At 38.1% G+C, this 14,849-nt stretch overlaps 2 protein-coding genes across 2 annotated transcripts in view; both read left to right on the top strand.

Moving 5' to 3' along the window:
- The window catches only part of tspan7b (tetraspanin 7b), a 29,436-nt gene extending 21,558 nt beyond the window's left edge, over positions 1-7,878 (top strand). The window contains exons 2-8 of the mRNA XM_058761396.1: positions 1,596-1,784; positions 1,874-1,948; positions 2,087-2,182; positions 3,635-3,790; positions 3,888-3,971; positions 5,346-5,428; positions 5,863-7,878. Of these exons, the coding sequence (XP_058617379.1) occupies positions 1,596-1,784; positions 1,874-1,948; positions 2,087-2,182; positions 3,635-3,790; positions 3,888-3,971; positions 5,346-5,414 (669 nt within the window). The 3' untranslated portion in view covers positions 5,415-5,428; positions 5,863-7,878. The remainder of the gene's footprint in view (positions 1-1,595; positions 1,785-1,873; positions 1,949-2,086; positions 2,183-3,634; positions 3,791-3,887; positions 3,972-5,345; positions 5,429-5,862) is intronic.
- Positions 7,879-9,799: 1,921 nt separating this feature from the next.
- On the top strand, positions 9,800-11,775 carry mid1ip1b (MID1 interacting protein 1b). Its single transcript, XM_058760736.1, has 2 exons — positions 9,800-10,142; positions 10,486-11,775. The coding sequence occupies exon 2, from the start codon at positions 10,728-10,730 to the stop codon at positions 11,166-11,168; it is 441 nt and encodes a 146-aa protein (XP_058616719.1). The 5' UTR covers positions 9,800-10,142; positions 10,486-10,727; the 3' UTR covers positions 11,169-11,775.
- The last annotated feature ends 3,074 nt before the right edge of the window (positions 11,776-14,849 follow it).

The following is a 14,849-nucleotide window of genomic DNA, read 5'->3' as shown; positions in this document are numbered from 1 at the left end:
ATGTAGCTGCCCATGTAGGCAGTAGGCACCAAGGCAGCTCACTATTTTAGCTTGTGCCACAATAGCTCTTCACACCATCATTAGCATATCCATAAAAACGATGACTCTTTCAGAGGTGGCGAAATGACAGCATCAAACTGTTCTGAGTGGGATGTGAGTTCACTTATTCATGGCCGTTTCTGTGGGTAGCATCATGTGCGCTCGCTAACTCCACACTATTGCTCATCTCGAATGCGTGGATGTTAGCCATGGCATTTCAGACGATTACATGCAGTGGTGATTACATGCAGAAATGTCTTGTATGTGTTGATCTGGGTTCAGTTCATCGTGTTGAATCTGTGGTCCGTCTGCTAGCAGGCTAAACTGGTTCAGCACAAGCAGCCGAAGGCAACTTTCTCCCATCGGCCTTCATGTGTCCTCCAACTGCTGATATAAATGAATAAACTCTGAGAGAACGATCCAAACAGCTGAAACACAATCTGTTCCACCTAGTTTCTAAACTAAAAATGATTACAATTATTAATCGAATGCCCTCAATGATTAGCATAATCAAATACCGTTTAACAGATTGCCTTGGTACATGTTCAGAACATGATAATGCCATGGCACTTTTTTGTAAGTGAAGTCTAGATGAAACAGGAAAGATGAAACATGTTTAGATGAGGCTTATGTATTTTCATAAGAATAGTTGTCTCTGTTTGGCCGATCATCTATTACGTGACATCCTGCTACCCCTCAATGAGTCCCATGTTTCATAGAACCTTCTAGTGATGGAGAAATACACCGGCGCCCTCTTCTGGTCAACACACTGAAACGAATTGAACGGTTGTTTGTGGTACATGTTTGTGTGTCTAAACTATAAAAACTGCCTATTATAAAATAAGGGGAAACATTAAATAAAGGTCTTTTATTTTCATATATCGATTGAAGTCAACTGGTGTGTATATAAAACTTTCATAATACTAATTGGTACATATTAAAGCAAATCAGAATAGTTTTGACAAAATATGTAAACAACACATGAAATACTAAAAATAATCTAAAAATAAAATTGAACATATTATAGCTTTTAGGACATAGCAATTTTACTATCAAATTTTGGTTTGAATTTAAATGATTTCACTTTGATTAGAAACAACACGAGGAATGAAATTAGAACAGCTAACAGGCAGTGTTATTTTAGTGTGATTTATATACTATTACAGTATTTATTAAAGTTTTGAATTAGCATTTCTTTTTTATATTATACTTTTTATGCATTTTTTAATTTACGTTTTAGTGATTTTATGTGCTTGTGTCATTTCTATTATTTAAAAAACTACTATTTTTATATTTTGTTATAAATTTATTTAATTTTAAATTTTAGTAATTTTAGTACTTCATCTTGTTTCAGTTAATAAGTGTTTTTGTCTAATATTTATACTTTATTTCATCTTATTTCAATTACAGAAAAGTATTTTTAATAGTTTTAGTTAACAACACTGATAATAAGTAATTAGTAAATGTATTGTCCACTAGATGGTAGCAAAAGAGTAAAAGTAGTTACTAGATGGGTTTTTTACATTAAAAGTTCTAATGTTGGTCTTTCTCTGTAGATCACGGGGGCGATCCTGCTGGCAGTGGGATTATGGGGGAAATTCATTCTGGGTCCGTACATCTCTCTGATCGCTGAGAACTCCACCAATGCTCCCTACGTGCTCATCGGGACCGGCACCACCATCATCGTGTTTGGACTGTTTGGATGCTTCGCCACGTGCCGCGGGAGTCCATGGATGCTGAAACTGGTGAGTTTAGCCTCAGGGAGCACATTTTACATCAAATGACGGCACAAAACAAACAGATAACGTGTCTCTCTCGCACTGTCCATCTCTAGTACGCCATGTTCCTGTCTCTGGTGTTCCTGGCCGAGCTGGTCGCTGGCATCTCAGGCTTTGTTTTCCGTCATGAGGTGAGACGTGCATACGCATATTCTCTGGCGGTGACCCTTAATGCGTCTCAGAGATCTCCATCTGTCTCGCACTAGGAAGGCTTGTTCTGGTGACATCTGACAGAGAGTGTGTGTGTGTGTGTGTGTGTGTTTACTCAGATCAAGGGCACCTTTATGAGGACGTACAACGAGGCCATTCAGAACTACAACGCCCAGGACGAGAGGAGCATCGCGGTGGACAACGTCCAGAGGAGTGTACGTTCAAACACTGGTTAACATCAGTTCATCTGTTTAATGCTGTTTATCTAGTGTAAGGAAAAATGTATAATCATCCGCATTAAAATTTAGAAAATCTAGTCAAATACAAAGTTACCAGCCTTGACTGGAAGTTTAAAGTAGTTCTAAAAGCTTTAAGTTTATAGTTTGCATGTCAGTTAGATTGATTGCTAGTCCTTGCTAAGGTGTTACAAGTAATCACTATTTTCTGGTTGTTAGGTAGTAGTAAGGGCATTCTGTGTGGTTGCTATGGGGTTGCTAAGGTATTCCTGGTGGTTAGGATGTTGCTAAGATATTTTCTGATTGTTAGGCAGTTGCAAGGGCATTCTGTGTGGTTGCTAAGGTATTCCTGGTGGTTAGGGTGTTGCTAACAAATTTTCTGGTTTTTAGGTAGTTGCAAGGGCATTCTTTGTGGTTGCTAAGGTATTCCTGGTGGCTAGGGTGTTGCTAAGATAGTTTCTGATTGTTAGGCAGTTGCAAGGGCATTCTCTGTGGTTGCCAAGATATTCTTTGTGGTTAGCGTGTTGCTAAGATATTTTCTGGTTGTTAAGTAGTTGCAAGGGCATTCTGTGTGGTTGCTAAGGTATTCTGGGTGGTTGGAGGTTGCTAAGAAATTTTCTGGTTGTTAGGTAGTTGCAAGGGCATTCTTTGTGGTTGCTATGGGGGTTGCCGAGATTCTGTGTGGTTAGGGTGTTGCTAAGATATTTTCTGGTTAAGTAGTTGCAAGGGCATTCTTTGTGGTTGCTATGGAGGTTGCTAAGGTATTCTGGGTGGTTAGGGTGTTGCTAAGACATTTGCTGATTGTTAGGTAGTAGTAAGTAAGGGCATTCTGTGTGGTTGCAACGGTATTCTTGGTGGTTAGGGTGTTGCTTTGATATTTGCTGGTTGTTAAGTAGTTGCAAGGACATTCTATGTGGTTGCTAAGGTATTCTGGGTGGTTGGGGGTTGCTAAGAAATGTTATGGTAGTTGCAAGGGCATTCTTTGTGGTTGCTATGGGGGTTGCTAAGGTATTCCGGGTGGTTAGGGTGTTGCTAAGATAGTTTCTAGTTGTTAGGTAGTAGTAAGTAAGGGCATTCTGTGTGGTTGCTATGGGGTTGCTAAGGTATTCTGGGTGGTGGGGGATTGCTAAGAAATTTCATGGTTGTTAGGTAGTTGCAAGGGCATTCTGTGTGGTTGCTAAGGTATTCCGGGTGGTTAGGGTGTTGCTAAGATATTTTCTGGTTGTTAGGTAGTAGTAAGTAAGGGCATTCTGTGTGGTTGCTATGGGGGTTGCTAAGATATTCTGGGTGCTTGGGTTTTCTAGGGTGTTGATAATGTGTTCCAGGTAGTTTTTAGGGGGTTGCGGATAGATAGATAGATAGATAGATAGAGATTTAGCATTACCTGTCATGAGCGCTGATCTGTACGATATTCTCTCTCACTGTGTTCAGTTGCGTTGTTGTGGAGTTCTGAACTACACCAGCTGGTTCTCCAGCGTTTATTTCCCTGTGAATGGAATTCCTCCGAGCTGCTGTGCTAACATCTCTGACTGCAACGCCTCAGACCTGCGAAACGCCACCATAGCGGTCACCAAAGTCCATCAGCAGGTAACACACACACACACACACACGAACACAATCGATCACACACACACACACACTGATTGTGTTTTTCATGTATTTATAATGCTTCTGTTGTGTTCAGGGCTGCTATGAGCTGGTGACGACTTTCATTGAGACTAACATGGGCATTATTGCTGGAGTAACGTTTGGAATTGCATTCTCACAGGTAAGATGAAGACTTATTCTTTTTCTTTTACTCTTTGTGGTTACAGGAAATCTGAATTTTTTTATTTCTATTTTAAACATTTTAAAGATATCCCATAAAATTTTAATATTTTGTTTCACTCTTTATAAATATTTTTTAAATAAAAAACATTTATTTTAAATATTTAATATTTATTTATTTTAAATAAATTTTGAAAACACTTATTTTAAACATTTTATACTTTAAGTATTTTAAAGATGTTCTACACTTGTATTTTAAACTTTTTTTGTTTTTAATTTTTATTAAACATTGTATTTTTATCTCTTAATATTCTGCACTTATTTAATATTCTATACTTTTATTTTAAACATTTGATTTTAAATATTCACTCCTATTTTTAAAACATTTAATTTGATGGTTTTTACCTTTAGATATTAATAGTTTTAAGCCTTCTATGTAAAAGATTGCTGTTATATAGAAATCACCACTTGAATGGTCAAACAAATAGATAGTCCCGCCCCAAACTCATGCAACTAGTTGATGTTATTATCTGAAAAATTTGCACGCCGTTAATTTCATCTAAACATAAGCAGGAACGTTTTTCCTCTCCCTGAGACGTCATAATCGCGTCCGAGGCGATCGTTTGCGAGCTAATATTTACTCCAATCTGTTTTCTGTTTACCGCTGAAGCGAGCTGAACAGCTGGCTGCTGTTGTCTCGCACAGGTGGAGTGGTTCGCGCCGTCGAAATGAGTCACTGGGTAACGGCGCGTCTAAAAGCTCGAGCGAGAGCCGCGCTGCCATGACAACCCCGCCGTGAACGCCGACCCCGGGCTGTCTGTGTTTTCCCAGCCCTCATTTAGTAAACACACATAGACACAGGCGCGGGAGCCGAGTGTGTGGCGCAGCTGGGGTTTGCTAGCGAACGTGCCGCTTCAAACGCAATCAGGCGCTCTGTCACTCACGCTTCCGCCTCGGGACCATTATGCAGATATCGCTCCATCCGTACTAATGGGTCCAAAGGGCCGCACAGGAACACCTCGACCCCTCCGCTGCGCACACGCGATGCTAATTGAACTGTAAACGTTATCTGTGAGCACACAGGCGGCCCGAATCAATGACATCTCTTAGAGACGCGGCCCCGCTAATACGTCTAATCTTCTGCCGCGCACGTGGAATTCTTTTGGCTCGGTTAAACGCGAATCAGTAAACATTCATTATGATTATAACTAGAATTTGGTGCGTGCAGAGAGAGCGAACCGTAAACCCGGGAGAGCAGCCGGCGATAACGACTATCGCAATTTAATTTAATTAGCTATTACGTTGGGAGAGGGAGCAAAAAAAGCCCTGGAAAACAGCTTTACCATGGTAACGGCCACATGCGTGTGTTTTACAGCTGATCGGGATGCTGTTGGCCTGCTGTCTGTCACGATTCATCACTGCCAATCAGTACGAGATGGTGTAGCGGCGTGTGCACAGGTGAGACACACACACACACACACACAGACAGAGTCCGTTAAAAAGGTGAGCTACTGACTAGCTTTAACCGTAGCATACTGTCTCGTTTGAAATGGACTGCAACTCATCATGATACACAAATAGCTCACAAGAGAATCCACTCTCAGGGTTAGCGTGTCGGATAAAGTATTAAATAAAATTGAAATATTGAATAAAATAGTCTCAGTACGTGTTTTCTTAGAAGGCAGCATAATTAATTTGCTGTTCCCATTATGAACAGGCAAGTATATATATATATATATATATATATAAATAAATAAATACAGATGTAGAAAAAGGAAAAAGTATACATGTATAACCAATTATATAATTCAAATATAATTAATAAATCAATAAACGACAATTAAATTATGAATGTGTCAGAATGTATTTAAACCTCTTTCCCGTTTCTACAGGCACAGAAGACGTACGACACCTTGGAAAGGGAAAGCAACCCAAAAATGCTAGCACACTCCATTCTTTCTCATCTCTTTTTTATTCTCTCTCCTTTTTATCTTTCATTCTGTCTTTCCTGTCTTCTTTTTTCTCCTTTCCGTCATTCCTTAATCATGCAGTTGTGCCATGACCAAAGCCTCTCCTTTCGAAACGTCAGCGTTAGCGAGGAAAAGGAAATGGTTTTAAGACGCACTCCTGTGCACGCGTACTTTACTCTGTACAAAAACCTTGCATGCGGAAACCATCTCACACACACTAGAACTAAAGTCAACAGTGTTTCTGTAACACTGCGTCCTAACCGGTCACATACAAGCCAATCGATATCGCAATCTCTCTCTAGCTGCATATCAAATATGTTCAGGTTAGCTGTGGTTTTTGCCGCTTTTTCTATTTTTAGACAGAGAAATTACTCCATATTTGGAACTTAAACGCTACTTAAGTGTGGTTTGTTAGATATCTATCCGTTTTTAAGAAGAAAAACGATTGAAAAGCTTTGCAGTTGGTAGCTCCGCCCACAGTGAGTTCTCATTGGTCCAGATAGCTGTATATCACACATCAAACGCTCTGATTGGCTATTGTGGCTTCGCGCAGTATTTTCACACATCTGGTTAGGACACGGTGTTACTTAACCCCTAAAAAAATGACTTCAATGCAAATTTGTTAGTTAATTGCTTTTTCAAGAGGAAAACTATTAAAAAAAGAAAACATTACAGATGACAAGATGTTTTTGTTGTTGTTGTTGCTGTTGTAAAATCTTTGGCAAAGGGGTTTATCTCAGAAATGGCTTTTTTGTCTTCATTTTTTGCTCTACATCTCAGCGCTGGGTTGAAAGTGACTTGACAAAATCACGTACAGAGTCAAAAACATCAATTTTGTCTTGTTGCGAAAGCCAAAAACAAGCAATTTTCTGCCACATATAGCTGCGTACAGAACTCAAATACATTTAGACTGAAGTCTTAACATGTGCCCTTAACACTAGTGGTAGATATTTCAGAGTACAGATTTTCAGAGTATTTCTAAACACTGTTGGAGCGATTTAATGGGTAACTTTGCAGTTTATGGGTTGTAATTACAGTTTTACACCATATCTAGTTTGCGAGACACTGTTTTTTCTATTATTTTGTGGCTTTTTACTGTAAGAATGTAATCAGCTCTGGGAATTTTCAATCTGCATGAGATATATGAAGGATAACAAGAATGATATTTCTAAGAATGCTTAGAAAAATATAGCACCTTAAAAAAAGCTCAGTCAGAACGCTTTGTGAAACTTATATATATATATATATACACTGTTATATTACTTTTTACTCAAAGTAAAAATAATAATAATCAGCATCATGTCATGCTAGAGTGATTATGTTGGCTCTTAAAAACAGATAGTTAAACGCTGGAGGAATTTGATTTACAACTTTATATAAAGTGGAATAATCGCAGGTCTTCTGGAGGTTTTCTGCATAATAAAGCGCTTTTGTTGCTTCATTTTTGCAAGAATGAACCAAGCTTTAAGACACCTCTGCTGTTTATTTATTGTTTATTTATTTGCATGTGTGGTAGAAATCGCTGCAGTCTTTGGCTTTCTTTATTTTTTAGTTTGAATCGTGAAGTACTGTCAACTGAATTCCATATTTGCGTGTTTCACTTTTTTAAATTGAATTTTGCGTTATTGTTTTGTATGGTTTTCTCATTGATCATTAATTCTCATTTAGGACGTGTAGCTGTTTTATTAATATGTCAAACCATCCATTTCTGCAGCTGCCCCTTGTGTTGATGGGTCATTAAGTATTAGAGTCCAGAATTCATAGTCTGAACACACGTGATGAACTACACACATCTCCAGATAGACGAGCGGAGTAATAATATACTTTGTATAATATAAAAAACTTTTAAAATGCATCACCAGCTAGCATGCCAACAAAATGTACGTTGATATTGTAAACAGCCGTGATCTCTATGAATAAAATGGTTCTTCGTCGTTATCGGCTTCTGGTTTATCTTCATTTGAAGTTTGTGTGTTTGTGATGGATGGATGGGGATCGTGTGTAGGTCCATATATGTAGTCTCTTTCACGTTCTGGTTGTGATTTCTAAATTGCCTAAAAGGTCAGGGTTATGGCTATTGACATGCTCTCTACCTACATTAATTATAAACGCATATTTGCATTGCTTTTGACCTTTTCCTGCAGATCCCACCTTCTCGAATGCCACGATTGGTCGATTATACACTGCCTGCATGCTATTGGTCAAACTACTTTTCAGTCATTACCTTCAGCAAGTATGTAAACAATAGGAAAACAAAGCCAAAACCCGGACTTTTTAGGCAATTTAGAAATCCCGGCCAGGACATGTCCGTGAAAAAGAGGGCGTATGGTCACCTTAACGGTGTTAAAATTGCCTCGCTTGTTTTATAATGTCTTGAAGGCAGAAAGCTGTTCCCTTCCTGACCGCTAGATGGCACCACGATGTTGTTGAAAAACGAAACGGGGCCGCAGCCACAACGAAAGGAGATCTCCGTTTATGGGGAAAGCCCATGCAAACATGGATTTTAATGCAGATATTGTGTCTTCTGAGAATGAGAAGATCATGTATAAAGAACAGATCTAATGCCCCCCAAAAAGCATGTCCTACTATCTGACACTTTTTTTTTTTAAATGATCTGAAACATCAAAACAAGTGGCGTCTACATGAACATGCTCCACTAACTTTTGATAGCGAAGCGTCCGATACATTTTGTCCTCATTTTGAGCAGTTTGTCTCCTGTTTTATCATTTACAACCCAAACAAACTTCATTTTGTGACGTGTTTTGCATAGTGTTCTTGTGCTATATCTTTCTTTACAATAAACTTCACTTTGCTTGACATTATTCAAAGCAACGACTGAAAAAGCGACTTGAGCGAACAAATACATTTTGGTGAGGCTGTATGTAGATCAGTATTTGATTTATGACATTCAACCTTTTCCCTGGTGTCATTTATATATCTTGCATAACATTTGCAAGTCGGTATTTGCATAATTCCACTGATCTGTGCAGGCTTGGCATAGCTACAGTCTCTTTAGGAATAACATTTGAACTTTTTTTTTAAATAAAGTATATAGACTGTTATGTATTTCTGTCTCTTTGTGAAAAATTAGTACCCCTATATGTTTCAGCTATCATAAAATATCGTTCTGATGATGTGAAGAGCATTTTGAGTACTTGTTGTTCTGGTACTTTTTTTATTTATTTATATATATTTTTACTTTTGTTGGCATATAAAGCCCTTGAAAAGTGGTTAGATCAGAAAGCTCCATTTATAGACACAAAAATATAGTTTTTAAAATATTAAGGTTGGTATTCGACCACTTTTGGAATAATCTTTGAACAATTCATTAAATATAGACTGTATTCTGGATTTTAGTCTCTTTGTGAAAAATTACTTTTATATATTTCAGCTGTCATAAAATATCGTTCTAATGATGTGAAGAGCATTTTCGGTTCTTGTTGGCATATAAAGACATTAACCTTGAAAATTAGTAAGATCAGAAATCTCCATTTATAGACACAAAAATACAGTTAAAAAATTATATATTATATATATATATATATATATATATATATATATATATATAATGTGTAAAAATAGTTAAAAATAAAATAATAATACATATATATATATATATATATATATAATATTATTATTATTATTATTATTTTTTAAACTGTATTTTTACATATATTATTTTTTTAATTGTTTTTAAACTGTATTTTTACACACACACACACACACACACACACATATATATATATATATATATATATAAGTTGCTATTCGACATTTAAGAATGATAAGTGAAAATAAAGCGAAAGAAGAACCCGTTCTGGCACTGTATGAGCCCTGTAGGCAGTGTAAGGTACTTTCATCAGTCCGGTAGTTCCCTCATACGCTATTCTTCTCGTCCACTCCACCGTCGTGTCTTTGCCCGTGAGCTGCAGCCTTGGCACTCTGCCGGATTACTTTTCTGCCCTCTGATTGGCTCTCTAGAGGCGCCGTCCTCCTGGCGACTGGCTTCTGATTGGACTAGAGCGGCTGAGCGGTTGTGGGCTGATGCCTCGTCTCATGAATATTCATAAGCGGCATAGAGCTACATGCGGCCTCACCCTCGGTCGGTTGCTAGACGAGTCTGTTATCTTTCAGCGACTTTATCATCGGTTTCCTTGGACTTTGCCGGACCTTTTCGGATTTAAGGACAAATATCAGCAAAGGTGGGTGTTTAGAAGCTTGCATTGTTTGTTGACTCGATAGATTGACGCTTAGTTTGCCGGCCGGCTTTTCCTTTATGAAAACAAGGAGTGGTAGGAAGCACGCGTTCAGAATACATTTTTAATACATATTTAAATTAAATTCGAATTAGTTTTACTAAATACCTAATAATCTGTATATTTCATTCCAAAGCGTGTTTGTACATATTCTGAAAAAAGATTATTAAGCTTAATTCTTTATAGTTCTTGGCTTCTCTGCTTCATATTCTACATTTCACACTGATTTTTCTTTTTATTATATAATATTGTGTGCATCCTAATCTTTTACGCATCTGTGTTATTTCAGGTCACATTATCCGGTTACGACCTGGTTACAGATTTGATTGACGTGTGCAAGCCACGCCCTTTGCTTTAAATCCACCTGCGCTTTCAGAAACTCACTTTAGTGAAGCGCACGAGGAATCTGAGCACTCTGTGGACACGAGTAATAGCGGATAAACCCTCCGTTAGATCTATCTGGACCGTCCCGTACTGCTGCTCTTTGTTCTGCTTCTGATCAAACCCCTCCAGGTCAATAGGACAGCAAAGATGATGCAAATCTGCGATTCCTACAACCAAAAAAACTCCCTCTTCAATGCCATGAACCGGTTTATTGGTGCCGTGAGCAACATGGACCAGACGATTATGGTGCCAAGTTTGCTGAGGGATGTCCCATTGGACCAGGAAGGGGAGAAAGAGGTGAACTCCTTCCAGGATAGAGACATGTACGGCTCTTATGTGCTCCTCAAATCAATTAGGAACGATATTGAATGGGGTGTACGTCAAGCCGAGGAGAGGCGCAAGGAAAAGCACGGCGTGACGACGGCCCTGGAGATGTCTCGCATTGAACCGAGCGACGAGGACTTGGAGAAGCTGTTTCATTTTCATCTAAACGGACTGCACACGGTTCTGTCGAAGCTCACCCGAAAAGCAAACACTTTAACAAACAGATACAAGCAAGAAATTGGTATCGGTGGCTGCGGGAATTGAAATGAATTCGAGTTTACGCCATCCATCGCCGGTGGACCGCAAAAAAAGTTAACAAGAGGGTGCAGCAGGGGTTGAAGCCAAAAGGGCCCCTGGTGGCTTCCGTGCATCTTTAATTCCCCGGATCGGAAAAAAAAAAAAGACTTGTACTTGATGCCGGGTTTACAAGCACCCTTAATTCCCCTGCTAATATCCCTTGATATTGTTTGCACAAGCTGGATACTGGCTTGGAAACAGGCTTTTGAAATATTAAATGCAATTTATTTAAGCAAACAAGCCAACATTTAAAATAAAAAAGATATGCGAAAACATTTAATTGGCTGGTATGGTAGTTTTGGCAGTGTGTTAATGTAGATTATAACAGGCTGGGCTGAGAATTAATGTCACTAATTATGTATAAGATGCACATTTGTACACTGAAAAGCCGCTGGTACATTATGACGTCAATCGTTGACGGAATCGTATGATGGTTCTTATGGATGTTGACAGATTCCTGGAGATTACGTCACCGTTACTGTTGGTAATTGTCTAGAAAGAAAGTTGTCATGTACTTTTTTTTTTTTTTCTATCACAAAGATGGTTTGTAAAAATAAACATTTTGTAAATGCAACCCCACTGATGTGACTCTTTACTCACTGCAAGTGTTTAACTCATGATTACCAATGAATCATTTCCTTCTGGGATGTCCCTTCAAAATATCACTTTACAGTATGCCTAGTGTACTTGCCTTATCGTGCTCCGCAAACACTGGCCTGTGTTGGCGCGCACAGCTGCTGCTGAGGTCCCCAAAGGGATCAGGCACATTATATTAAGACCTGGCAACATCTGAAAGAGCCAGGCACCTGCAGTGCATTTTTCCGATTCGTACTGCTGAGTCACTGCTTGAGCTGCACTTAATGACGGACGTCTCTAATCTAAGCTGCCTACACTAGTTTAATAGCCCTGAATGCACTACCGTTGCTGATGCCTGTGTGGCCGGCTGACGGTCTTCTGTGGCATCCTGTCAAATTGAAATTATTAATATGGAATTGTACTGCTCTTTGGAGACATAGTAAAGATAAGCTTTAACCCCTACAAGATTGTTTGGAATTTTATACTTGTTTTAAAAGACTCTAGCTTGATTTGGCTTAAAAATGTGGGTCATTCAAACTGAATGCATAGTATTTCGTGCTAAAATCTTGTATTTTAATAAAATCTATAGTTTGACTGAAGCTTTTGTCTGGTGTTATTATCAAATGGTAAGCGAACTTCAGTAAGGTTTTGCTTAAACTGTTAATGTAAAATGACGAGTAGTTGCAGACAAAACAAATTTGCGTTTAATATTTGGTCTGGTTTTGAAGTCAAAAACATTGATTTTGCTTAAATTGTTCATCTTTATGCACAGAAGACAAATTTACATTCTTACATTAAAACTTGAAAGGTTTTGCTGATAATCTCTTTAAAGTTTAAAACGTAAACAGATATGCACACAAGAAGAATTTACATTTAAGGTTTTGTCTAGACATCAAATTCATCAGATTTAGCTTTGTTAATGAACTTTACACTGATAAAATGTCAAATGTAAAGTGTAAACAAAATGTAAAACATAGGCACACAATTGCATCTAAATTTTTGTCTGAATGCCACAACATAAACAGACTGTAATCAGGTTTTGCTTAAACTGTTAAAAGATTTTTACACTGATAAATTGTAGCGTGTGAAGTGTAAGATGTAAAGTGCAAACAAAGTAAACAGACATGCGCACAAGTCGATTTTACATTTAAATTTTGGACTGTAATCAGGTTTTGTTTAAAAAAAATTTATCTAACTAATAAAATGTAAAACACAAAGTCTAAACAAAGCACATGATGAAATTATATTTACATTTTTGTCTAGTATTGACACCAAAACATAAATATTCTGTTATGAGGTTTTGCTTAAACTGTTAAAGATCTCTACACTGATAAAATGGCAAACATAAAGTGTAAACAAAACACACAAGATTGATTTTTACATACGTTTTTGTCTGGTTTTGACATCAAAACATACTGTAAATAGACTTTAATCTCGTTTCTATGATCTTTTCCTGATAAAACACCAGTGTTTTGCAACACTTTACATGTTATTCGGTTATGAAGTATCATGAAAGTAAGACTGTCCATGTAAACACACTCTTTTCAGCAGGTGTCACCACTAAGAAAGGTCACTTGCCTAGTTGGTATGTCCTTAATAAATCAATGCATAAATATTGCTGACATACTATCTCTAGTTGTTCTAAATATAGTCATTACTGGGTCCAAAACAAATTTATTGTTCACCCATTTGGCTGAAGCATTACAGGTAGAGGTATATTGAGACTTTGCATTACAGTATGCATTATAGACCCAAAGTTCTGCAAAGTTCTTGACAAGCTGTATTGTAAAAAAAAAAAAAAAAATTTTTTTGTACACTTCAGCTTTATCTGTTATCTAAGAGCCAAACAATCTACAATTTGCTCTTTGAACACCATGTATCTTGGAGCTGGTCAGACTAGTAGACAAACCGACCTTTAGTACTGATGGATCCATAATAGTTCCACCATGATAAAACATGATAAAAACCGTAGATAAAGCTGATTTGAGGTGGGTATCACATGTTTGTCAACTTTACATTGTATTTCCTGCAACATTTCTAGTCTAAACTCTCCTGGTTGACATTTTTCTCTCGTCTTCCTTTTCGCACCCTAATTAGGGATGCTGGGAGTACTATACAGGAAAGAAGGCCATCAGTTGGATTTGCTGATCTAGCGTTTCTCCAACTCTGACTGTTTGTCTGCCATCTAGCTGATGTAAGACCAGCCCGTGGCGTGACATACTGAAACTTCCAGGCAGTACGATATAGTTTTGGAGGATCGTAAGACCACCGGTGTAGGATGAGGTATGATGCAATGTGTCCTCTGGGTGTACAAAGGGGTTCTTCCAAAATGCTTGTGGTGCAAAAACGGAAAATGAGGCAAAATTAGGAGAGCTGATATTCTTCAGAATTCGTCGAACTATTAATTTTAAGTCATTTTAAAACATGACTCGCTAGGTGCAGACGGATAAAAGTGAGTTACAAACTGGCAGGACTGGCTAATGGAGAGGACGGATGCTGCCATCTTGTTAAGGGGATTGTGTCTTGTCTCCAAGCGCAAGAAAATAGCTGTCTTATTACAATTTCTCACTCTTCAGAGTATTTGACGTCTCTCTCTGAGCTATTTCAGTGGCAGCTTGTCAGGTTCCTCAGCGGCCTCACTTTTGGTCATCTGTTACAGTCTGGGACTTCCCAGAATGCAACCCTTCAGAAACGTCGGGAAGGACATCCTATTCCTCTGGTGACAATAACAAGACAAGCTGTGTACAAATGCTGCCACCGATGTGACCGAAACAAACCACATGGCGGTGGTCAAAAATCAGTGTTGCGAAGTTGTTACTATGGAGACGAGACGACAAGATTCCTGTGTAACGAAATAAGATGGTATGTAATTTGGTTAGGGAATTGATTTACAGGAAGCTGAATTTAATAACGTGGACTCAGTAGAAGGAGCCAAATGTTTAAACACCCTCAAGAGGCTTTCGTTGAAAAGTTTGAAAACTCTCCAGTACGTTTAAATATTGTTTTGTGTTGAAAAATCGCTTTAAAACATCTGAGCTATTGATTTACGCCACCACCTGTGTGTTGAAGTAT

The sequence above is a fragment of the Onychostoma macrolepis genome, chromosome 22 (genome assembly GCF_012432095.1).
Source record: "Onychostoma macrolepis isolate SWU-2019 chromosome 22, ASM1243209v1, whole genome shotgun sequence".
Lineage (NCBI taxonomy): Eukaryota > Metazoa > Chordata > Actinopteri > Cypriniformes > Cyprinidae > Onychostoma > Onychostoma macrolepis.
Note: the sequence above shows the minus strand (reverse complement) of the source record. Positions and strands in the feature narration are given on the sequence as shown.

Excerpts from the sequence above, each read along its gene's own strand:
- mid1ip1b (XM_058760736.1), top strand. The coding sequence starts at position 10,728 with ATGATGCAAATCTGCGATTCCTACAACCAAAAAAACTCCCTCTTCAAT.